Source organism: Myotis lucifugus, unplaced genomic scaffold (genome assembly GCF_000147115.1).
Source record: "Myotis lucifugus unplaced genomic scaffold, Myoluc2.0 scaffold_63, whole genome shotgun sequence".
NCBI classification, from domain to species: Eukaryota; Metazoa; Chordata; class Mammalia; order Chiroptera; family Vespertilionidae; genus Myotis; species Myotis lucifugus.
Genome location: NW_005871111.1, coordinates 5,304,383 through 5,328,436, shown reverse-complemented (window position 1 = coordinate 5,328,436; position 24,054 = coordinate 5,304,383). Strand labels below are relative to the sequence as shown.

Sequence of the window (24,054 nt, the reverse complement as noted above, 5' to 3'; positions counted from 1 at the left end):
CCCCGCGAGGGCGACGAAGCCACCCGTCTCGGCCCGGCCCACAGTGTGACTCCGGCCTGGAGGAGACTAGCAACTACAGAAGTCAGGACGGGTGCAAAGCGCGCCTGGCATCCACGCCGCAGGGAAAGGTCCGTTAGATTTTACACGCAGCCCTGTTTTTGAGGTGCATTCGCTGGAAAACGGGTGCTGCTGTGATGCGACAGCCGCAAGGAGTGCGCTTTAACGCAGTTATCCCTTGACAAATAGAGTCCTCTCTCGGTTGATTCGCAACGGGCAACGTAAAATTCAGCATCTCGCAATTTTAGCGGTATGGGCAGAGATTAAGAGAAGGGACCGGGTGAGTCTGCCATCTTCCTATCTCCTTTGCTTTGCACATACCTGCTGCGATGCCTGTAACACTGTAAGTGTGCAACCAGTGAATTTTGCACTAGAGAAAAAAAATTTTTAAACGTGAAATATTGAAAAGCTGCTCTTTGATGGACATAATCCCTGACTGAACTGCATGGAGGGAGAACTTGCTTATTTGCAATGCCCCAAATGCCTGCAATTTAAAAAGTTTATTATGATGTGTTGTCCTAGAACTAACTGCCCTGGGCCTTAATGCCAACTCTGATGGCCAGAGCCAAAAGATTGCAAAATACAAACATGTTTCACTTCCATTATTTAGGCACATATTAGCTAATGCAAAGGTGACATTAAAAAGTACATTAACATATTTTACTAAGCCAGGAGTTTAACAGTCTTATTTCAAAAAAGACAGTTTCCCGCCCTCCCCCAAATGTACAAGGGTTCCTTTCAATGCAATTTTTAAAATGGCTACCAAAATCAACCAGTTAAATATGAAAACTACTCATTCCCTCCAAATAATGTAATGCCAGTGTTACAATATATTGCAAAAAGTTGCACATAGAAAAATTTAATACTTAACTTACAATGCAATATGGGGGAGGCTGTTTTCTTAAGGTATTTGTATTCCCTTAAAATTCTAGACTCTGTAAGCAGTTTCCTATTTCTAAAGAGCCAACATTAACTTGAAATTCTTATGTCCAATAATAATTTGTGCATTTACAGGCATATGAAGTAGCTGCTAAGTGAAAGGACATTACCTGGTAATTTGACAGGAAAAGAGTCCATAGACAGTCTGTAAACCAATTAAACATAAACATCTGATGCACATTTTCTACTGAAAGAAAAGCAAGGGAAAGAAGAGAAAGGAAAACTTTAAGGTTCCCAAATCTACAAACAATTTTTACCATTAACTGTATTGTACAGTATTTTCATTGTATTTTTTAGAATACTTATATAAAAGTGTTTTTCAGGATTCCTTGGGGGAGGGAATATGTTAGCATAGATATATAGTTTCTAAGTTACCTACCCTGTGAATTACCTTAATCCTAGGACTCAAAATAAAAATAGCTTTTTAAAGTCAGTTCATAGTCACATCATTTTCACTTTGAGATGTTTGATGGAAACAGCTAAAGGCAAAGAACAGTGGATATGCATAGACTTTAGGTGGGTAAAGACAAAAAATAATGAGGGGCCTTGAGGTAGAAACTCAGGCTTTATAATATCATGATGATAAAGGAGGATTTTCCATTTAAATGTGAAAGCTAATATATGAAATTTATGTAGCTGGTTACCAAAAGAATTTTAAAGCATTGTCAAAAATGCAAGGTACAGGAATAATTTGCTTGCCTAAGGCCCATTTAAACTTTGATTCTTCAGTTAAACCTCAACAAAATCCCAACTGATAAAAAGCTAGGGATCACAGCCCCTTAAGCTACTTAATGAATTCTGAAGTTGTCAGGAAAATCGAGGTCTGAGAAATACTTGAATGGGTATCTATCTACTGACAAAGTGACCTTTACGTTTATTAATACTATGTATTACTTTTACTAATTTTAAGTGGCATTATGGTATAGAGGAAAAACATTCCCTCTACATTTTTCTTCTTCCCATCTTTATAAAGGTGGGTTTCAGTGATCTTTTTTTAGGTTCAGAGATTCCAAAAGAGAAATAGCTCCAGTATTTTAAGTCATCAGTAATATGTGACTTCTATATTCAATACAGTCTACTTCCATTTTATTCTAGTGATATATCTTTACAAATTTTAGGAGCCACCTTAAGGAAAGTCTTTTTCAAAACTCTTCCTACCTCTCCAATATCAAATATGTAAAAATTAAGTATTTGTTAGCCATAGAATCTGTGTTGGATGGGACCTAGGAGGTCCTTTGGTATATTTCTCCCCTATCTAGGTAGGAATCCCTTACTATGTTTCCCCACTCATTACCAGACTTGTCTGCCTACACCTCCAATGACTCACTGTGTCATGAAGAAGCTGCTCTTTTAAAAAATAAAACTCTAATTTTTGGAACATTCTTTTTATTAATCCAGTATCTACCTCCTTGTTACTTCCATCCGTTACTCTGAGTTCTTCAGCACTTTGGATTAATACAACAGATGTCTTCTTTGTATTCAAATGCAAACAGTCAATATTTATACTTGGGTTAACAAAAAATAAATGCTGAAAGTCTACTGATACTAGAAGAGCTGAAAACAGGACATGACAGTTAAAGGCATGAGAAAACTCACCAATATCTATGAGTTGCGTAAAAATATTATGGTTTACAGTATTTATTAATGTGATATTCAAAATGGTCGTTCTGTTAATTGAAGTATTATGTTTAAAATTAAACTAAAAAGTGTGGTTAATTCCAATTTTATGTGAGGTTTGTGGCTAATGTCCCAAAACAAACAAAAACTTCACTATACAAAGCCTGAATAAATGCCTCTTTAGCTCCCATTCCCCACCTAAAGGATTCCTATTTTCAGGGAAACTAACATTAACTTTTACTACATTAAGCTGTTCAAAACTGCTATTATATTGGAAAATTATTTTAAAGCAATTTACTGAATGCTCCATTAAAAAGTTATTAAACAATTTTATAGAAGCTATAATACACATACACAAGAACCACTCAGAGTTATTTTGTTAACAAAAGCATTTTACGGTCACAATTTTACTTCACCCAATACCCTAAAATAACCAATAAGTAAACTTCTTTGGCAGTTTACATATCCTAAGAAATACAACCTTTTATTCAATACTGATACCTGATTCAAATATAAGTAATATATACCCATATGTATAAACTGTTATACAATTCAAAAGGTACCTCTCAAAATGCACCAAAAAAATTTTGTAACAACTTAGACCCTGGGGCTGTTTGAGTAAAACAGATTAATGCAACATATTCAAGACCCTAAAAACAAATTCTATATCTAATAATTTTCAGAGTCCCTGAGTGCCTTTGAGATTTTGTAATTATTTCCTAAATTTTTTGTTTAAAAGTGACAGCCTACACATTATGTGCAGGTAAAAAATTTATGGATAATCACTAATTTGGTTGAAGATACCTTAAAAAAAATCACCTATTTTTAAAAACGACGTTTTCGATAAAGGCTGAGAGTTTACCTTTACTTTGTTTAGTAGGCAAGATGCAGGTTACAAAGCAGTAATGCATTACATTTGGAAGCCCCTCATCTATTCGACAATCAGCATCAGCATCCGGATGTTAGTTTGATTTTTATTGTTAACGCCAGCCCAAGACACACCTTTTGGTTCTTCAAGGAACAGTTTAGGCTTTTCTTCTCATAATGTTTACATAAAAGAGTTTTACCCAGTGGCCCTATTGTATCAGACTATCACCAACTGATATTTTTATAGCTCTTAAACTGTTGACATGTTATTTTTATTTCACCCAAACTCGAAATTTTTGGCCCATCAGCAGTTCTCAACACGGGAACATATAAGAACAATATACTGACAGTACTTGAGGGAGTTTGGATTTTCCCTCCCTTAATCTCCAAGTGTGCCCCTGCCTACCAGCATCACATCCGTCTTGTCTGCATTGAACCTCAACCAGTTGGTTCTTAACCACGTCCGTAACTCAGCCAGGCACTGGGAGAATCGAGCCACCACACCATCTGGATCAAAGGAAAGAGAGCCTCAGTCGTAACCTGACCAGAGACCATGATACCACAAGCTCACCATTCACCCTGTCTCTAATTTTTAAAAGAGATGTCCAGGAATTGGGAGAAGGATCCCACGACCATTTTTGAGAACATGAGCGAATCTTGAGTCATACAATTTGTAACCAACGTTAAAAGAATAAAAGCGACTCAATTACATAGATCAACTCATTCCACCCATGAATGAAGAAAGAAGGTTCAGTCAACTCCAGATCACCTCGGCTGAGCGGCCCCAGGAGACCGGCCAGTCCTAAGTTTTTCTGCAAAATTAAGAATTTTAGCGTTGGCGAAAGCTTTAGGGATAACTGGGGCCCAGGAAGGGGTAGTGACTCGCTCAAGGTCACCCAGCAAGCGAGGACCAGAGAGAAGCTACAGGCCAGAGATCTTTCCATGAAAAGCTGGGAGAACAAGGCCGAAGGAGGGGGAGGCATCTGTCCCCAGGAATCCGTCCAGCGGCTGGGAGCGCCTCGGTCCCTCCCAATAGTGCCCTCTTGGAGTCTCTCTTCCCTCCCTCACTCCCTCTAGAAACAGATGGTTTGCCCAGGACCCTGCTCACCACCAGGGCTGCAGGGCGAGCAGGAGCCTCCCCCGGGCTGGAACCGAACCCCAAGATGCTGGGGAAAAGAGGCGGAGCCACAGAGGGGAGGGCAGCTTAGCCCCACCCCGACCTGGACCCGAAGGCCGACAGGAGAAAGGGGCGGAGGCGACCAGGGTCAGACACACTCACGCCGCTGCGGATTCCCAGCCAGCCAGCCGCGGGCACTGCCAAAGCGAAAGACCGGGCTGGGAGGGGGGCGGGGGGCGGAGGGGAGCTGCGCATGCGCCTCGGCGGCTCGAGCCCCTGCGGGAGGGAAGCGGGCGGCAGCCCCTCCCCGGAAGTTCAGGGTCTTCCGGGCGGTACTCTGCGGTGGGGGAGGGGAAGGGGAGAAAGGGGACAGAGGACACCTCGGGAGCCCCTCGTCCCAAAAAGGAGCAGGAGAGGGGAGGTGGTTTATGGAGGCTGCACTTACAGCCGCTGCCGCCGCCACCGCCGCCACCTTCGCTGCAGCCGCCACCGCCTGGAGAAGCCCCATCCATCCGCCTGCAGCCGGGGAGACTCCGAGCCTGGGAGGGGCCTGGGGCCGGGGCCGCCCGCCTCCTTCTTCTAGTCGTCTCCCCGAGCTTCCTCCTGCTCCACCAACCCTCTGCCCTCCCCTCCGCCTCCGCCCTCCTCCTCGGCCTCCAGCCGCCAGCCAACCGCGCGGCCGCTTGTTGAGCCCGGGCTCCACCGTCTCCATGACGCCCGGCAAACATTCCGGTGCTTCAGCCCTCGCCGCTAACGCCCGGGGTTGGGGTGCAGGGGCTCCCGGAGCCGGCGGGGAAAGGGGTGGTCAGCCACTCCCCAGCCCGTCGCCACCATGCTCAGCGTTCCGACAGACAACTACAAGAAGCCGAGCAGCACATCGTAAGTTCCGGCGAGGAAACCTTAGTCCGGCCCTCCGGTTCGCGGAGGGAAGAAACCTCTAGCAGCAGCTGGGTTCAGTCAACAGCATCGGAAGCCTCCAGGCGGCCGTGTCCCTCCTTCCTGGGCCCAGCACCTGCAGCCTTTACCAGACCCCCGCCGGCCGTGCTCGCCCCATGAGAAAAGGCCGGGTTGGTGGAGAGCCATCCTGCTAGCACTCCTCCGTTTTTTTCCGCCCTGCCGTCTCAAGCTAGTTGCCCACGAGCTGTGCCTTCGGTTTTTTCCTACCCCCTCCTCATACCCTCCTGCCCTAAGCTCATTCCTGCTTACAGCATCCTAGCGGTCCTGCAACCGGTGAATGACAGGCCGGAGAAAGCGCACAGCTCCGAGGGCTCCCTCCGCGCTGCCCAGCGGTGCCGCTCAAGTTCCCGGATTAGCTCCCTCTCCCATACTTCCAGGCCCCTTTTCTTCTCTCTTCCCAAATTTTGAACATCTCTCCAGTCTCCTCCAGCCCAGCTCATTTTCCTTTAGCAGAACTTGTTGAATTTTTTTTTTTTTTGAAAGAACCTCCCGTTCTCTCTTGAATATGATACCCAAGATGTTGGCCCATTCTACCGCCCCAGCAGAATAGCTTTCGTAAAGGTCCACAGCAGTAGCTGCTGCCCGGCAATATTCAGTGGCTGTGTCTGTTTCATTCTCAACTCACGCAGCAGCAGCTTGGATCTGGTTTGTCACTTCTCGGGGTTTCTAGGACAACACCACTCTTCCCTTGTTCTCCCCTTGGTTTATGAATTCTTTTCTCTAAATACTTGGCTGTTACTTCTTCATTTCTCCCGTGTCTAAATATCGGAGTGTTTTTTTCATTATCATGCCTTTAAAAATCACCTATACACTGGTGATTCACAAGTTTATATCGCTAGCCAACACCTCTCCCAAGAAAACAGACTTTCAAAAAAGCAAATATTTGCCCTTAGAAGTTAATAAGACATCTCAAAATTTATATCCAAAACTTAATTTTCTAACCAACTCTGTAATAAAATGGCAACTTCTCTTTCAGTTCGTTAAAGCCTTGGAGTTACCCTCGACTTCTCTAACATCCACTCCATCAGCAGCTTCTACCATTTCTACCTGAAAAATGAATCCAGGCTTACCACTCCGATGTAAGCCACTGTAACACTGCAGTAACCACATAAATGGTCTTGCCGACGCCCACATTACAGTAATAACTGGCTCTTTTCAAAACCATCTTCTGGCTCCCATTGCTCAGAGTGGAAACACTACTTACAGTATCTCATCTTGGACTCTTCCTCTTGATTAATTACACTCACTGTTGTTCCACAGTAATATCAGGCACATTATTTCCCCAATTCAGAATGTATACATTTGCTGTCTTTTGGAATATTGTACCCCTAGATAACCTCATGATTCATTTTCTTTACATGTCACCTTATCAAAGAATTCGCTAATGTGTGTGTGTGTGTATATAATACTTCCTCCTCCTCATTGCTTTATTTTTCTCCATAAAACAAGTAAACCTATTTGGTATTTGGTATACTTGTTTGTTAATCTGCCTTCACCCAAGCTATGGTACTCCATGGGAGCAGAGACTTTTTTGTTTTGTTCACTGCTATTGCCTAGAATAAAGAAGGTGCTCAATAAATATTTGATGACTGAACGAATGAATCAGTTTGTACTTTAGTGACTGGTTACTCGTCTGGTTTTTGTTTTTACTTGAAGGTATGGAAATCTCAAGGTAAAATTGAGTAGAGTTCATGTAATTTTTAAAGTCATACAACTCTCATAGTAGCTGAGATAGTTAGAAAAATTCCCTTGGGAATTTCTTAAATAATGACAAATTCACAGAAGATTACCTGTTAAGGAAAGCATTAGGTGGGAGTTGGGAAATAGTATAACCTTAACTTTTTGAGTTAGCCATGTTGTATAATTAAAATAAAATTTGACAGACACTAAAGTTTACAATGGTTTGACCTAACACATATGTTATTTCTCATCTTTCTTTTAGGATTTAATCCTGATCTTGGGAAGGATCACATGAAACATTAATTTTTCACTTTCACTTTTTCACTCCAAATTTTCTTATTTTGGGTCTTTCCTATTTGGCTTAACAATATTGGACAATCTCTTTTAAAAACTACCAGTAATTAATTGTTCAATGCTTTTATCCCATTTCTCTGCTCAGTTTCTCTATTCTACTAACTTCTTGGTTTATTCATTTCCTTTGATTTTTTAGAATTTTCATCTGTTGAGCATGTTATCCAGTTTTTCCATTAGAATCTTAAACTCAATCCCTGGTGGAGGGCATGCAGGAGGCAGCCTATCGATGTTTAACGCTCACATCAGTGTTTCTCTCTCCTTCCTCTCTGAAATCAATAAAAATATTCTTAAAACATTAAGTCCCTGCTTTAGCAAACTTAACACTTGGAGTGGGGGAAACGAGTTAAGTCGGCTCGCGTGAATTACGCGTACTCCGCGGGAGCCGTCTTTAACTCGGTTCATATAGATTTGCGGTGGAGTGCGGGAAACGTGTAAACTCGGGCCGATTGTAACTGCGTATTACCAAATATTTGTTTGTAATCCACCCTTTTGGTGGATGGAACAAAACCAAAAGACAGAGCCATCTTATATTTTGGCGGGAAATTCACCCCACACCGGAGTGTTAAGAGTGTAGAGCTACCTGGCCTCTGGTATCATGACTATTCTTTAGACAGTGATTTTCAGATTGGTTATCTCCTCCTGAAATCATCTTATTGCCCACTAATTTGCCTCTTGAGAACATTTGTTTTCTAACATAATTACACATGTATTATAAATTTCTAATATAATTGAAAGGAATTTCAATTTCTTTTAAAAAGTAGTCTGTACTTTCTCTGATTTCTCAATGTAGTAGGCAGAATGCTATTTGCTGGGGCTATAAATGGTGGACATGATAAACATGGTTTCTGTGCAGTAGGAGAAGAGAAGGTAGAACTGGATTGTAGTGAATTATGAAGCAAATAAGAGGAGTAAGGAAGTAGCCAGTATAACTGTCTAATGTTTTAAAAAGTTAGACTATGAAAGAAGGAGAAATGTAGTAATGGATAGAGGAAGACTTTGCTAAAGGAAAGATTTTTAAGTTTAGGGGATGACTGAAGCATAATTATATGCTAGGGGGAAAAGATATGAAATAAAATGTAGGAGACAGGGAATTATTGATGGAGAAGTATCCCTGAGAAAGTAGTAAGAGACAAGTTTCAAAGCCTAGGTAGAAAGATAGCCTGAGATAAGAATGGCAACTGTTTTACTGAAAGAGGAAGAAATTTGAGTTTAGGTTTATATGAGTTTGTAGGATGAGGAAGAAGATTATAATGAAGGTGGAAACATAATTTAAGGAGGTTTTACTTGATTATTTTTATTTTCTTAGAGATGTTGAAGGTAAAGTCCTTTAGAGACTGAAGGGGGGAGGACAGGTAGAATACTTAAAAAAGATATAGCATGAATGGAATTCACTTAGTCATTTATTTTTTAAAAATGCTTATTTTGTGCCCACAACATACTGGGCACTGTCTTTCTTATTAGGGATATAGCAATGAACAAGACAAAAGTTTTTGCCCTAAACATGCTTATATTTTAGTAGAGGAATGGACAACAACAAAGTGTGAAGTAGTAATAAATGTACTAATGTCTTTAAAAATATTTTATTGTACTCTGATCATTTATGATTTGAAAGTAAAGCAATCATTAAAAACATTTTCTTTTGCCAGGACAGGAGTGGCTCAGTGCTTGAGCATCAACCTATGAACCAGGAGGTCATGGTTCAATGCCCGGTCAGGGCACATGCCCAGATTGCAGGCTCTATCCCCAGTGTGGGTTGTGCCAGAGGCAGCCAATCAATGATTCTTTCTCATCATTGATGTTTCTATTTCTCTCCCTCTCTGAAATCAATAAAAATATATTTTTTAAAAAAGTTTTCTTGAACATCTACTCCCTTTTTAAAATCTAAGGGCAGATTGTCCTTATTTTATAGAAATCCAAAGTATAATCAGAGTACTAGAATGAATGATAAGGTAGGTTTTTGTCTTAGGGAACTTACAGAGTAGATCCAAAAGTAAAATCATATTTTTTCTCCAGGATATAAACATTTTGATGATAACTTCTCTTCTTATTAAAATTATTATGTAATTGTTCAGGCAGGTTTATACTTATGCTTTAATCTGCCTATGTTACTGCACTCTACACTCATTTGTGCTTACTACATGTCAGACACTTCCTAACTATAACATAAATTATTTTAATCCTCAAATAACCTATGAATTAGAAACTATTATTATCCCCATTATACAGATAAGGGAACAGACCCAGAGAAATCAGTGTGGACTTTGGATATGACTACCTGGGTTTAAATTTCAACTCTACTAGAAATGTTTCCCTCTAAAGTTTCCATATAAATAACTAGTATAAATAATAGTAATAGTAACCTCATAGAGTTGTGTGGAAAATTTGACATAATGCATATAAACATTCTAGATCTATTCTTACACATAATGAGCTTTTAAGTAGTAGTAGTAGTATTTCTCATTTATATGTTTAGATTGTTTTCATGTTTCTAATTAAAGTCTCTTTTTAGTGTTGGTTAGTTTTTCTTCAGTTGTGGATCCTCTGTATTATTTTCTTTTCTTGGTATAGGAACTTAGGCAGTCCGAAAAAGAAGTCTGTTACTGGCCTTTTTAGTCCAGTAAAAGGAGCTCAAACAAAAGCACATCTTGGTATGACCCCAAGCAGAATGGGTTCATCAAAAATCATGGCGGCATTACCAGAGATAAAAACAGATAAAATGACTACCACAAAGGCAGCCATACAGGTAATATTCTCTCTCTCTTTTTTTTCAATATATTTTTATTGTTTTCAGAGAAGAAGGGAGAGGGAGAGAAAGAGAGAAACATTAATGATGAGAGAATCATTGATCGGCAGCCTCCTGCATGCTCCCTACTGGTGATTGAGCCCGAAACCCAGGCATGTGCCCTTGACCGGAATCAAACTCGGGACTCTTCACTCCACAGACTGACACTCTATCCACTGAGTGAAACCAGCTAGGGCAGTAATATTCTTTAGAATTCTAAGTTTATTTGAAAAAGACACCTTGAAGAACTTGATGACATGTTAAAGGTAGAAAATATGCTGCTTTGAAATAATCACCCCTAATATTGATATATTGATTTAATTAGTCTTTACCACATAACATATTTTACAGTATAATATTGGCAGTTACCCCCTATAATTCATTATTGGTAATAATAGAGTAGAATGAGAAAAATCTACTCGTGACCTTAAGAATTAGTTGGTTTGATAGTAATTGTGACTAATCAAGCTATAATACAGATAGTACAACTGCTATCCCCTCTTTGCAGTGTACTCTAGAAAATTTAATTAAATGAATTGTCATAAAATAGGTTATTCTATCTCATTAGAGGACTTATTAAGAATTGCTTTTTAAGAAGTAACACCAATCCTCCTCAGACTGTTCCAAAAAATTCAAGAGGAAGGCACACTTCCAAGCTCTTTCTATGAAGCCAGCATTACTCTAATCCCAAAACCAGATAAAGACACTACAAAGAAAGAGAATTACAGATTACAGGCCAATATCCCTGATGAACATAGATGCTAAAATCCTCAACAAAATATTAGCAAATCACATCCAGCGATACATTAAAAAGATCATATACCATGACTAAGTGGTATTTGTTCTGGGGATGCAAGGCTGATACATCACATAACTTGAAAGACAAAAAACACATGATCATATCAATTGATGCACAAAAGCATTTGACAAAATCCAACACCTTTTTTTGATAAAAACTTTCAGCAAAGTGGGAATAAACGGATCATACCTGAATGTAATAAAGGCCATATATGACAAACCTACAGCCAACATCATCCTCAATGGGCAAAAACTAAAACCATTTCCCCTAAGAACAGGAGCAAAACAGGGATGCCCACTTTCACCACTCCTGTTTGACGTAGTATTGGAAGTGCTAGCCATAATGATCAGACAAGAAAAATTGTATCCAAATTGGAAAAGAAGAAGTAAAACTGTCATTATTTGCAGATGACATGATATTGTACACAGAAAACCCTAAAAACTCCATTGAAAAACTACTAGATTTATTAAATGAATTTGCAATATATCAGGATGCAAAATTAACACCCAGAAATCTACAGCATTTTTTATACCAATAATGAACTCACAGAAAGAGAAACTAGAAAGACAATCCCAATTTTTTGCAACAAAAAAATTAAGATACCTAGGAATAGACTTAACTAAGAAGGTAAAGGACATGTACTCAGAAAACTACAGGACATTGAAAAAAGAGAGGAAAATATAAACAAGTGGAAGAATATACCCTGTTCATGGATTGGTAGAATTAACATCATTAAAATGACCATTCTAGACAAAGCAATCTATAGATTCAATGCAATCCCCATTAAAATACAGCATATTTCACAGACCTAGAACAAACTTTCCAAAAATTATATGGAATAATAATAAAAAAAACGAATAGCTGCAACAATCTTGAGAAAGAAGAACAAAGTTGGAGGGATCACAATACCAGATATCAAGCTATATTACAAAGCTACTGTTCTCAAAACTGCCTGTCACTGGCACAAGAACAGACATATAGACCAATGGAACAGAAGAGATAACCCAGAAATCAACCCAAGCCATTATGCTCAATTGATATTTGACAAAGAAGGTCAGAGCATACAATGGAGTTGAGATAGTCTATTCAATAAATGATGTTGGGAAAATTGAACAGATACATGCAAAAAAGGAAACTAGATCACCAACTATACCATACACAAAAATAAACTCAAAATGGATCAAAGACTTAAGTGTAAGATGGGAAACCATAAAAATCTTAGAAGAAACCATAGGCAGCAAAATATCAGATATATCTCACAGCAATATCTTTACCAATACATCTCCTGGAACAATGGAAACTAAGGAAAAAATAAACAAATGGGACTACATCAAAATTAAAAGCTTCTGCACAGCAAAAGAAACTCAACAAAATAAGAGAGCCCACTGCATGGGAGCTCATATTTATTTGCCAATGTTACATTTAATAAGGGTTTAATCTCCAAAACTTAATAGGAAACTCATACAACTTAATGAAGATAACCCAATCAAAATATGGGCAAAGGACCTAGACACTTTTTAAAAGTGGACATACAGAACCCAAAAGACATATGAAAAAATGTTCAAAGTCACTAATCATCTGAGAGATGCAAATCAAAATGACAATGAGGTACCATCTCACACCTGTCAGAATGGCTATCATCAACAAATCAACAAACTACAAGTGCTGGCGAGGATGTGGAGAAAAAGGAACCCCCATGCACTGCTGGTGGTGCAGCTACTTTGGGAAACAGTGTGGAGTTTCCTCAAAAAATTAAAAATGGAACTCCCATTTGACCCAGTGATCCCACTTCTAGGAATATATCCCAAGAAATCAGAAACACCAATCAGAAAGGACATACACACCCCTATGTCCATAGCAACACAATTTACAATAGCTAAGATTTAGAAACAGCCTAATAGCCCATCAGCAGATGAGTGGATTAAAAAAGAGTGATGGAAAGAAATATATATGATATACTAATAATCCAACAGACTACAATCATCTGTAAATGAGCAAACTAATGCGCATACAACAACATAGAGAAATAGAAAAACATATTGTCAAACAAAAATGATAAAATATGTCATAATACACTGAGTGGCCAGATTATTATGACATTTGTAGGCAAATTAGCCGTTGACTGCATCGTATGGCATATGGAAGCCGAAGGCCTGTTTGAACACCTTTGCTGTCTGCAGTTACCAAGATAAAATGTCTCCAATTCACACAGGAACACAAGGATTGGACAGTCGAGCATTGGAAAAAAGTCATGTGGTCTGATGAATCACGTTTCCAGTTGCATCATGCAGATGGCAGAGTGAGAATTTGGCAGAAACAGCATGAAAGCATGAAACAGCTTGAAAGCATGCACCCCACATGCATGAGTACAACCCTTCAAGCTGGTGGGGACAGTGTTATGGTTTGGGGCATGTTTTCCTGGCATGATTTGGGCCCTTTAATTCATGTGGAACAACGTCTGAATAGCACAACATATTATTGCTGATCAAGTTCATCCTATCATGTTGATGGCATATCCCAATGGAGATGGCTTCTTCCAATAAGACAATGCGCCATGCCATGGTGCTCATATTGTGCAGGAGTGGTTTCAAGAACACGAGGGAGACTTTACCTTGCTTAAGTGGCCCCCACAATCACCAGATCTCAATCCAACTGAGCATTTGTGGGACGAAGTTAAAAGAGCCATCCGGCAGCTGGTTCCACAACCATCAAATCTCACAGAACTGGACAGTGCTATTCATCAGGCATGGTGTCAGATTCCTCACATCACCTTTCAACATCTCGTGGAGTCAATGCCAAGAAGAATCGCCGCAGTATTGAATGCAAAAGGTGGCCCAACAAAGTATTGATGGGGTGGTCTAATAATCTGGCCACTCAGAGTATATAACTATATACATTTTAAAAACAGGCAAAACTAAATTACATTGACTTTCATACATTGTTGGTGGGAACCACTTGCAAAAACTTTAGCAGTATCTATTAAAGATGATTCATTACACAGAAATTCCACTCTTTGGTACATATCCAACATAAATGCATACAGCATATTTGGTAACACACATACAACAGTATTCATAGCAGCACCATTTGTAAGAGCCAAAAAAAAAAAAAAGAAAGAAAAAAGAAAAACTACAGAAATGTCCATAAACAATAGAATAGATAAATAAAATTCTGGCTATTCACAAAATGAAATAGTGTACAATAATGAAAATGAACCATCTACTAGATAATATGAATGAATCTCACGAATATAATAATGAACAAAAGAAACCAGTTCCAAAGAGTATATACTATATGCTTCCATCTAAATAAAGTTTAAGAACAAGCAAAACTACTCCATGTTATTAGAATAATTGTTACTTTTGGTGGGAAACAGTGTCTCTTATGAAAGGAACTTCTGGGATTCTGGTAATTTCCTGTTTCTAAATTTGAATTCTGGGTCCATGGGTGTGTTCAGTTGTTAAGAATTTATTAAGCCACAAAAATATAATATGCAAAAATAATCTGGATGAATAATAATTTTTTTATCTTTCTGAATTTTCTCAAATTAGCATATATTACTTATACATAGGTAAAACATAAGACTTAAAAATGTATGTCTACTTTAGAAACTTTTAAGCATAAGATCTTTTATCATTTAATTTTTCATGTTTATTCTAACCCAGAAACATTATACTTATCTCTTTTTTTCCTATTACTTTTATTCCTATTTTCTAGGACTTATTATTTAGGAAACTTATCTTTTTTACTTATTTCATATTACCATTTTCTACAGGTGTTTGATGTAAATGGAGCTGATGTTACTCCTCGACCTCTTTACCGTCCAGATCCACATACTGGTACACCAAAGCCAAATAAACTGTTGACATCACGAGAAGGATCATTCTCATCAGAATTTGTACCTTCCCACAGCCTTTATCAAAATACACTAAATCCTAGTATGTTAGGGCAGTTTTCAAGGTAGAGTATACTGTTCTATACTTTTAAAAAATATTATATACATTGTCTTTTCATTTAAGTTGCATATATGTAACTTTGATGTCCATTGTCTCCAGTCTCCCAGCTCCACTCTGTCATCCTAATGTGCCATCTCTATGCTCTTCTCATAATTAGGTCTAATTAGATGTAGAGCTTTGCACGTCTTAAGTTCTCGTACACTCACACCAAAACATTAGTGAAAAAAATATATAAATTTTACTCAATATTTCCTGAAAAAACAAAAGAGGGGGCTAGTATTACATACCCACAGACATATTTCTTCAGTTTCTTTTAGGCTACAATTTATGGGAAAGAGTGGCTTTTGCTCCCCTCCCTCACATCTATTCCCCCATGCAAATCCCTGTTCTCCTAGGGTTTGATTTCTCTCTCATTTTATAATTTTCTTCCTTGTAAATGAAATGTTATGCTTTTTTTTATGTAGATACTAGTACACTTGAAATTTCGTGAATGCTTATAGTAGAAAAGTTCAGATCTTTGCACTAATGAAACAGCGCATCCTAAAACAATGTAAAGATTAAAGGGAAATATGAGTGTGTAATTTTCAATCTGACAAATTAAAAGTTCCAGATGTTAACTAAGCATGAGATTTGGAGGGTGGGGGGAGTGCTCAGCAAAACAATGGTTATTCCAGTAAATTTGATCCACCCATTTGGAGTGCAGTTGGGATTATAGACAGAAAGGGGGGGGGGCAATTAATATCTTGGAGTAATTTTAAGTCCATATATTTAAGGAAGTTATTTTGGGATTCTTTCATATACTGATTTCCCACTGAGTACATAGATTTTCTTTTTTCTTTTAATCTATTTTATTGATTTTTTACAGAGAGGAAGGGAAAGAGATAGAGAGTTAGAAACATCAATGAGAGAGAAACATCGATCAGCTGCCTCCTGCACATCCCCCACTGGGGATGTGCCCGCAACCCAGGTACATGCCCTTGACCAGAATCGAACCTGGGACCTTTCAGTCTGCAGGCCGACGCTCTATCCACTGAGCCAAACCGGCTTCAGCCATAGATTTTCTTTTAAGTAAATCTTGAGAAAGCCTTTGTTAAAATGAATAAGTCACATTTAAGATGGGATTTGAATGATGAGCAGAAACCTGGTGAAAAATGAAAGAAAGTGTATTCTAGGCTGAGACCCTGAAGTAGGAATGCTCTATAAGGTTGAGGAATAAAAAAAAAAGAAAAGAAAAGAAGAAAAGAAAAGAAAAGAAAAAGGGAAGATAAGAGTGATACTGAAGATGGAGAGTCTAGGTAGGTGGGCTGTATTCTAGGTTTTTACCCTAAATATATTGGGAATCCATTGAAGGACTTTAGGTATAGTTTTGATATGTTATCTCTAAAATATATTTAAATGACTTACTTAAAGAATATTAGAAATCAACTTGATGTTTGAAGAATGGATTTTTATCAGTTTTGCTTATGATTATAATATAATTGGTTTCTCAACATGATATTTTCATTTATATGTTTAATTATCCATAAGGACATCTAAGCAAATAAATAATGTTGTTATTAAAGGTCAGTTTTAGGAAGCAGTACAGTGTCTAAGTCAAGTCTATCAACTAATGAGTCAATAGCAGAAGACCTAGAAGAATTATCCTATAAACGGGAAGGACCGGCTAGTATTACAGGTAATGAAAATACAGTTGTTTATTGCAGTAACAGACCACTATATTCCTTTAGCACATATGCTCATTATTTTTTGGATACTTGAGATAGAAGAACTGTGGTAATGATTCCCAAATGCTCATTTGTGCAGTAGCAATATGAACATTACCAGGGTAGTAACTATCCATATAATTCTAAAAGTTCCCAAGGTGGCTGTCCTATACCACCAGCCTCAAGAATCACAGAGCATGTTTTAAAAGACCTCAGCTTTTTACTCAGAGACAAATAATTCTGATACATTGTGATCAATGCTGTAATAAGATATATGCCGAATGTGATGGGAGCACTTAGAAAGGAAATATTAACTCCTTTGAGGTGAGAAAAAGAGAGAATGTTCACAGAGAGAACATTATTGACATTTGAATTGGGTTTTAAATATATTAGTTATTTGTGAGAACGAAGAGGAGAGGCCCGTTCCAAGCCAAAGATAAAACATGAGGTAGTGCAAAAGATTATGAAAGTAAAGATAAAAGAATTAGGAAATAATGGTTGGTCAGAAGTACCAGAAGAAAGGAATGCCTACTTGAGGGGCCATTTGACTTGGAGTAGAGTAAGGATGTCTTTTTCTCTAAGATGATAATGAAGGATTAATGAGAATATTGATACGGTTGGGAAAGTGCTTGATGGAATCTTCTTTTTTGGTGATGGACTTTTATTTTTGGTATAATAGGAATGCTCTTGACAAGTAACAGGATACCTAACTACCATTAGTTTAGTTTATTCAAATAAAGGCTTATTTTTCCCCACATTAAAAGAAGTTAAGAGGTAGATAACTTTTGGCCTTAATTTTGTGACTTAATTATGCCACAAAAGACTCTGGATTGGCAGCTCCATTATTCTCTTTCCTTAAGCCCTTTCTTGCCTCGTGCCTCCTGGTCTCAACATATCTACCCCAGCTCTGGGTATTATCATATCCACATTAAAGACAGAAGAAAGAAAAAGGCAGTAGCACCAGTCATATCTCCCTTATCAGGAAAGAAAAGATTTCCCAGAGGACTTTGTTCTTCTTGTTTATTTTTTTTTATTTTATCTTGTTGGTTAGAACTGTGTCACATGGCCACCCCTTGCTTCAAGAGAGTGTAGGAAACCTAAATACTCGGTGGCTCAGTCTCTGTTAAATGGAAAGAGGCAAAGAAAGGGAGAAGGACTTAGCAATGAAATTTTAGACAGTCAGCAATGTCTGTTGCAGGAGTGAAACTCATCCTCTCAGAGGGAGACCAGGACTGGGTTATTGTCATGACCACCTCCAGCCCTTTCTACACATATTCTACACATTTATGTAGGCCATGTTCATTTCCTTTAAAAAAAATCGTCATTAGTGTTAAAAACCAATTCAAACTATTACTAATACTGTAAAAAGATCAAAGCAATGTTTCTCATTCCTATCTCTCCAGTATCTAAGATAGGGGAGACACTACAAAGAACGCTGAAATTTTAGTTGAGGCTTCCACACATTAATATAAAAAAAAGTAAGTTTAGTATTTGTTTCTCCAGCTTATCTGTAAAGCTGTCAACAGGTACTGGTGACTCCATATTATTACTCCATTTAGTGAGCTGTGGTATGGGTAGGGTTTTCCTACTTCTGTACTTTTACTTGTAAACTATTTTTACTACGGTGCTTTATAATGTGTTTTAAAGCATTGCATTTACAAAAAGGAAAATGCTGTAAATATTGCATATTTTATGTATTTGGACCAAAAGGTTAAAAGTAATTAGACAAAAGTGGTTTTGCACCAATTTTATTATGTCAAGTAAAACCATCAGATCTACAAAAAAAAAAAAAAAGTTTTGTTTTTCTAAAGCTATCCAAGTTTTACCTTTCCCTCCTTCTGGAAGAACTATCAGGAATGGAGAAGATGTGTTCTCTCCATCTCTGGAAGTAAATAAGGGCAGGTGAGGCAAATTGATAAATTTGTGTGCTTTTCCAGGTGGAGAGGGATATGCAGTCAAGATCTAATTGTACGGCCATTTTAGCTTTAGGGGATCTGGCCCATTAAATAAATTCTATAGGTATACTAGAGGCCTGGTGCATGAAATTCATGCATGGGTAGGGTCCCTAGGCCTGGCCAGCAATCAGGGCCAATCAGGGCCTTCCAGCTGCCGGCTGGGGCCTCCCTTCCCCAGCTGCTGGCTGCCAGCTGGGGCCTTCCTTTGTTCCAAGCCACCCCCTGGCGGTCAGCACACATCATAGCGAGCAATTGAACTCCTGGTTGAACTCCTGAGGGGACAATTTGCATATTAGGCATATATATAAGTTTCAGGCAATTTCTCAATACAAGCAACATTCAGACAATGGTTGATACAGAGATCCAGGCAAAAATCAGCAATTAAGTAGAAGATTGACTAGACTCTTACTTTCCTGGAATTAGTGGAATTAATAACTTGAATTTTTTTTTTTAGGTTATAAGAAAAGTCTTTTTCTTAGGCTCTGGGACTTCTTAAGAGGAGACTGAGCCTTAGTCTGTGGAACGTGTATACACTTAAGTTTTGTTTTTCTAAAGCTATCCAAGTTTTACCCTTCCCAAAGACTCATGGATTCCTGCTTCACACCCTGTTTTTAACAGAAAACATTGAACTCTGTGTTATCTATATACCTTGTCATGACTCTTCCAACTTCCCCAGTCCTGAGTGAAATTTTTTTAAAGGAACTTGGACCTCTGGCTAGCCTAGAAGCTTGAGGCCAACCTTTTTCAATATCTTATTTGCATGGATAATAAGCCTATTTTTATCCTATATTTAACCAGAACATCCATTGTAGAGTCTTTAGCTCCTGGTAAAGATGATTAGAGGTGGGCTGTAATCTAAATCAAAAGACAACTGATAAAAAGGACAAAGAACAAAAGGTTGTTGTAGATATAGACTAGAAACTTGCTTAGTTTCAAAGGAAGGTTGCATATTATGTTCCCAGTTATTTAATATACTATTTTAAAGGAGCAATTAGCAAATGATTTGTATTGTGCATTTTAGAGTTACAAATTCCAACGAAAACAACCAGAAAAACTATAACCAAAGAAGAACTAAAGAAGACTATAGACATACTACTCACAGAGACAGAAACAATGACATTGTTTAACCTACCAACAGTCATGATTTCTGTAGAAGCTGAAGAAGCTGACAAAATACTGTATGTATGGTTCAACTGTTTATATTGCTTCTATAATTTAAATGCAAAGACAGAGTTTCTTACTATTTTTAAAAAAATACGTTTTTATTGATTTCAGAGAGAGGAAGGGAGAGAGAAAAAAACATCAATGATGAGAGAGAATCATCAATAGGTTGCCTCCTGCATGCCCCCTGCTAGGACTTAAGCCTGAAACCCAGGCATGTGCCCTGACTGGGAATCCAACTGTGACTTTCTGGTTCATAGGTTGACATTCAACCACTGAGCTACACCGGTTGAGTGGAGTTCTTATTCTTGTTTCTGTCCTTGGGGATTCCTGGATAAATACTGTGGTGTATGTGCCTGGTGAAATTATTTGTTACCCTATGTGTCCTGTGAAATTATACTTAAAGTGTTTATGCTGTATGCACTTAAGAAGCCATGGCTTTACCATATTCACTAAAAAGTAGAGGAACTACTAAGATAAGTCATAAAAGAAATAAAGAAAGCTTCCAAGTGTCAATATAGGGTTTAATGATTTTTATGCATATATAAAGGACTGAGGAGACCAAGATGGCGGCGTAGGGTGTAGACCTGTGCGTGCTGCCTCCCACAACATCATTGAAACTACCAACTATAAGACAAACAACCACCATTCAGAACCATGGGGATGTTGGCCCAGTGGAAGTTCTACAACTGGAAGGAAAGAAAGAAGCGCAGTGAGACTGAGTAGGAGCTACAGAGGTGCCAAGAACATAGGTACAGAGTCGCGCGCCAGGCGGACCGCAACTGGATGTGTGGTTTTTTTCAATCGGAAGGGGTTATGAACTCTAGAATTCAATGGGCTTGTCTGGGTCAGGTCTCTGAGGCCCCAGACCCCACGGGGAGAGGCAGCACAGCCTTGCAGCGGTCGGAAAGTGAGGGAGGCTCTGTCGCACAGCTGCTCACCGGCACTAGGGGACGCGAAGTCCCGGAGTCCCAGAGAGGCGAGGAGCCGGGGAGATGCCATTGCTATTTGCTCCGCCCTGGTGACTCCCTGAGACCCCGCCCTACCCAATTTACATCCCCATCCAAGCCTTGAAAGTGGCACAAAAAGACCCACCTGCGCCTTTGAAGCATAACCCAACAAATTGCAGACTTCAACTCCTCGCACCCATCAGAGACACACTCAAGAAGCAGACCCAGGAGAACCAAGATGGCGGCATAAGGTACAGACCTGTGCGTGCTGCCTCCCACAACAACATCGAGGCTACCAACTGTGGGACAAACAGCTATCATACGGAACCATGGGAAAGCTGGCCCAGTGGAAGCTCTACAACTGGAAGGAGAGAAAGAAGAGCACTGAGACTGAGTAGGATGTGCAGAGGCACCAAGTACAGAGCCCAACCCAACAAACTGCAGATTTCAACTCCTCGCATCCAAAAGAGACACACTCAAGAAGCAGAACCAGGTTCGGAGGAAGCCGGAGCCGGACCAGGCTGGGCCGGCGACATGGAACCGTTGTACCAGCAAACGCACAAGCAGGTCCACCAGTTCGAGTCTCACATGGGATGCTGGAAGACAGCAGACAAGCAGTCTGTGCACTTAGTAGAAAACGAAATCCAAGCAAGCATACCAGATATTCAGCTACCAAGAACGCCTGGAGATTTTGTCCAGCAAGGAGCAGCCCAACAAAGGACAGAATGCCAAACTTCGTGTTGTCCCGGTGAGGTTGGGACGGCCCCGGTGAGGTCGACACTGCCCCGGTGAGGTCGGGATGGCCCCGGTGAGGTCGGGACGGCCCCGGTGAGGTTGAAACTGCCCCCCTGAGGTAGGGACATCCACGGTGAGGTCGGGACGGCCCTGGTGAGGTTGAAATGGCCCTGGTGAGGTCGGGACGGCCCCGGTGAGATTGGGACGGCCCTGATAAGGTTGAAACTGCCCTGATGAGGTAGGGACAGCCACGGTGAGGTCAGGACGGCCCCTGTGAGGTTGGGACGGCCCCGGTGAGGTCGGGACGGCCCCGGTGAGGTCGGGATGGCCCCGGTGAGGTCGAGACGGCCCCAGTGAGGTTGGAATGGCCCTGGTGAGGTTGAAACGGATAATAAAGACCAATATAAACGGATGAACAAAAATAGATGCAGAGGCAGAGCTGCATTGAACAGACTGTCAAATTACAGTGGGAAGCCTGGGGAGGGTTTGCGGGGGGCTGTTAAGAGATCAACTGAAGGACTTATATGCATGCATATAAGAATAACCAATGGACACAAAACACTGGGGCGTAGGGGAGGCCGAGGGAAAGTCAAGGGGGGGAAAAAAGGAGACATATGTAATACTCTTTGCAATACTTTAAGAAATAAAAATTATTTTAAAAAAGATAAAATAAAAAGAAAGGACTGACATTTTTATATTCAAAACTTAAGGGAATATCTGTTATGGGAAAATAATTAACTTTACTATATTAGAGTAGATTTTCCATTTCTCTTTATTAATGACTATAAATACACTGAGTGGCCAGATTATTATGACCAGCCAGATTGTTATGACCACCCCATCAGTACTTCATTGACACTTCCAAAAATACTGAATATTGAAAACTTCCTAAGCAAATACTCTCAAGGTTTTATTATTATTATTATTTGCATAACTAATTCACTTCATTGTACTGATGGGGTGGTCATAATAATCTGGCTGGTCATAATAATCTGGCCACTCAGTGTAGATTACTAGTTTTTGCCTCATGTATGTTGAACCTCTGTTGTTAGGTACATACACATTCAGGATTGTTGCCTTTGAGGAATTAACCCATTTATCACTATGTAATAACCAATCTTTATCTCTGACGAATTTCCTTTCTCTGAAGTCTGCTCTGTTTGAAATTGACATAGTTACTACAAATAACTTATTAATGTAGTTATTCAGTTTATTTAGCTTCAAATATAATTTGAATATGATGCAGACTACTAAAAAAATTCACTAAATTTATTTTGGGAATATTATTCTTACTCAAATATAAAATATTGTAGTGTTGTTTGTATTATAAAATATAGTACAATTAAATCTTGAATAATATACTTTTAAAATTTCATATGACTTATGCAAAAGCTACCAGGACTGAAAAAAAGGAAAGAGAAAAATAACAAAGGGATAGATAAGTGATTTGAAATCAAAGAGTGAGAGATGCTAGAAGCAAATGTTATATTAACTCATAGATCTAGACTCCACCAGTAAGTCTTGGGTCCCCAACAAATTGAAAAAGCTAAAAGAGAGATTTTTTTATTAAGCTCAGACCCTTAAAAGGATCTTAATTATCTCCAGTGTTCTCAGGTCAGCAGGGTCTCCTAGCCACTATGATAAGCAAGCACAAGTCTTCTCTGAAGGAAAATATACCCACTTAGGCTCTTAAGATTCCTCAGATAAGGTTTGGTAAAAGCACAGTAAAGTCACAAAGATTACTAGTTGCTTTTTTAAAGCCATTATGAATGAGAGTTAAACTAAATAAGGAACCCTAGATCTAGACCCTAACCACTAATATATATTCTATATTACCAGATAGAATATAAAATATCTGTGAAATATTTAAATAAAAGATAGAATTAAAACATCATTAACATTAAGACACTATCAAAATGATTATTTATATTTGGAAAAACATCTAAAAAGTACTTTAAAGTATGTTTACATAATTGTTGAAATTAAAAAGTAAACACTGACTTAATTCTTATAATTAAAATACACATTAAATTTAAATAGGCCATAATAGAATATAGATTTAATAAATTGGATATGAATACCATACAAACAAAGATCTGGATAAACTATACAAATTAAAGTTTGTATAATATACAAAATAAAGTTTGTATAATATACAAAACAATGGGATATTAAGTATGACAAATTTAAAAAGATATTGACAATAGAATAAAGGCCTAATGTACAGTTAGTCAGTTCCAAAAGGGTAGAGTAAAAAGAATGGAGGAGAATTACTATGCAAAGAGAGTGGGTAAAGACTTACTATTTAAAGACACCATTCTACTGAAAAAGGAATGCATTTTTTAAAAATCTAAAAAACAAAAAAAGAACTAAGTGCATTGTACTGGTGTTGTATTGAATATATAAAAACAACAACAACAACAAA

The 24,054-nt window shown here is 38.8% G+C and overlaps 2 protein-coding genes across 11 annotated transcripts in view; one reads left to right on the top strand and one right to left on the bottom strand.

Annotated features, from left to right (window-relative positions):
• The window catches only part of MIER1 (MIER1 transcriptional regulator), a 61,496-nt gene extending 56,258 nt beyond the window's left edge, over positions 1-5,238 (bottom strand). For 2 of the 10 annotated variants that reach the window (XM_006089803.3, XM_023754682.1), the window contains exons 1-3: positions 5,043-5,167; positions 3,887-3,987; positions 1,107-1,180 (exon numbers count right to left, since the gene is read on the bottom strand). In XM_006089803.3, coding sequence (XP_006089865.2) covers positions 1,107-1,180; positions 3,887-3,987; positions 5,043-5,109 — 242 coding nt within the window. In that variant the 5' untranslated portion in view covers positions 5,110-5,167. Of the gene's footprint in view, positions 1-1,106; positions 1,184-3,886; positions 3,988-4,588; positions 4,728-4,759; positions 4,778-5,042 lie in introns of those variants that run through there. The other 8 variants (XM_014456769.2, XM_023754683.1, XM_006089806.3 and 5 more) reach the window with 8 other exon arrangements.
• Positions 5,239-5,295: 57 nt separating this feature from the next.
• Positions 5,296-24,054, top strand: part of WDR78 (WD repeat domain 78) — a 55,703-nt gene continuing 36,944 nt past the window's right edge. Inside the window, exons 1-5 of the mRNA XM_014456771.2 lie at positions 5,296-5,476; positions 10,157-10,331; positions 14,945-15,129; positions 16,688-16,800; positions 19,805-19,961. Coding sequence (XP_014312257.2) covers positions 5,430-5,476; positions 10,157-10,331; positions 14,945-15,129; positions 16,688-16,800; positions 19,805-19,961 — 677 coding nt within the window. The 5' untranslated portion in view covers positions 5,296-5,429. The remainder of the gene's footprint in view (positions 5,477-10,156; positions 10,332-14,944; positions 15,130-16,687; positions 16,801-19,804; positions 19,962-24,054) is intronic.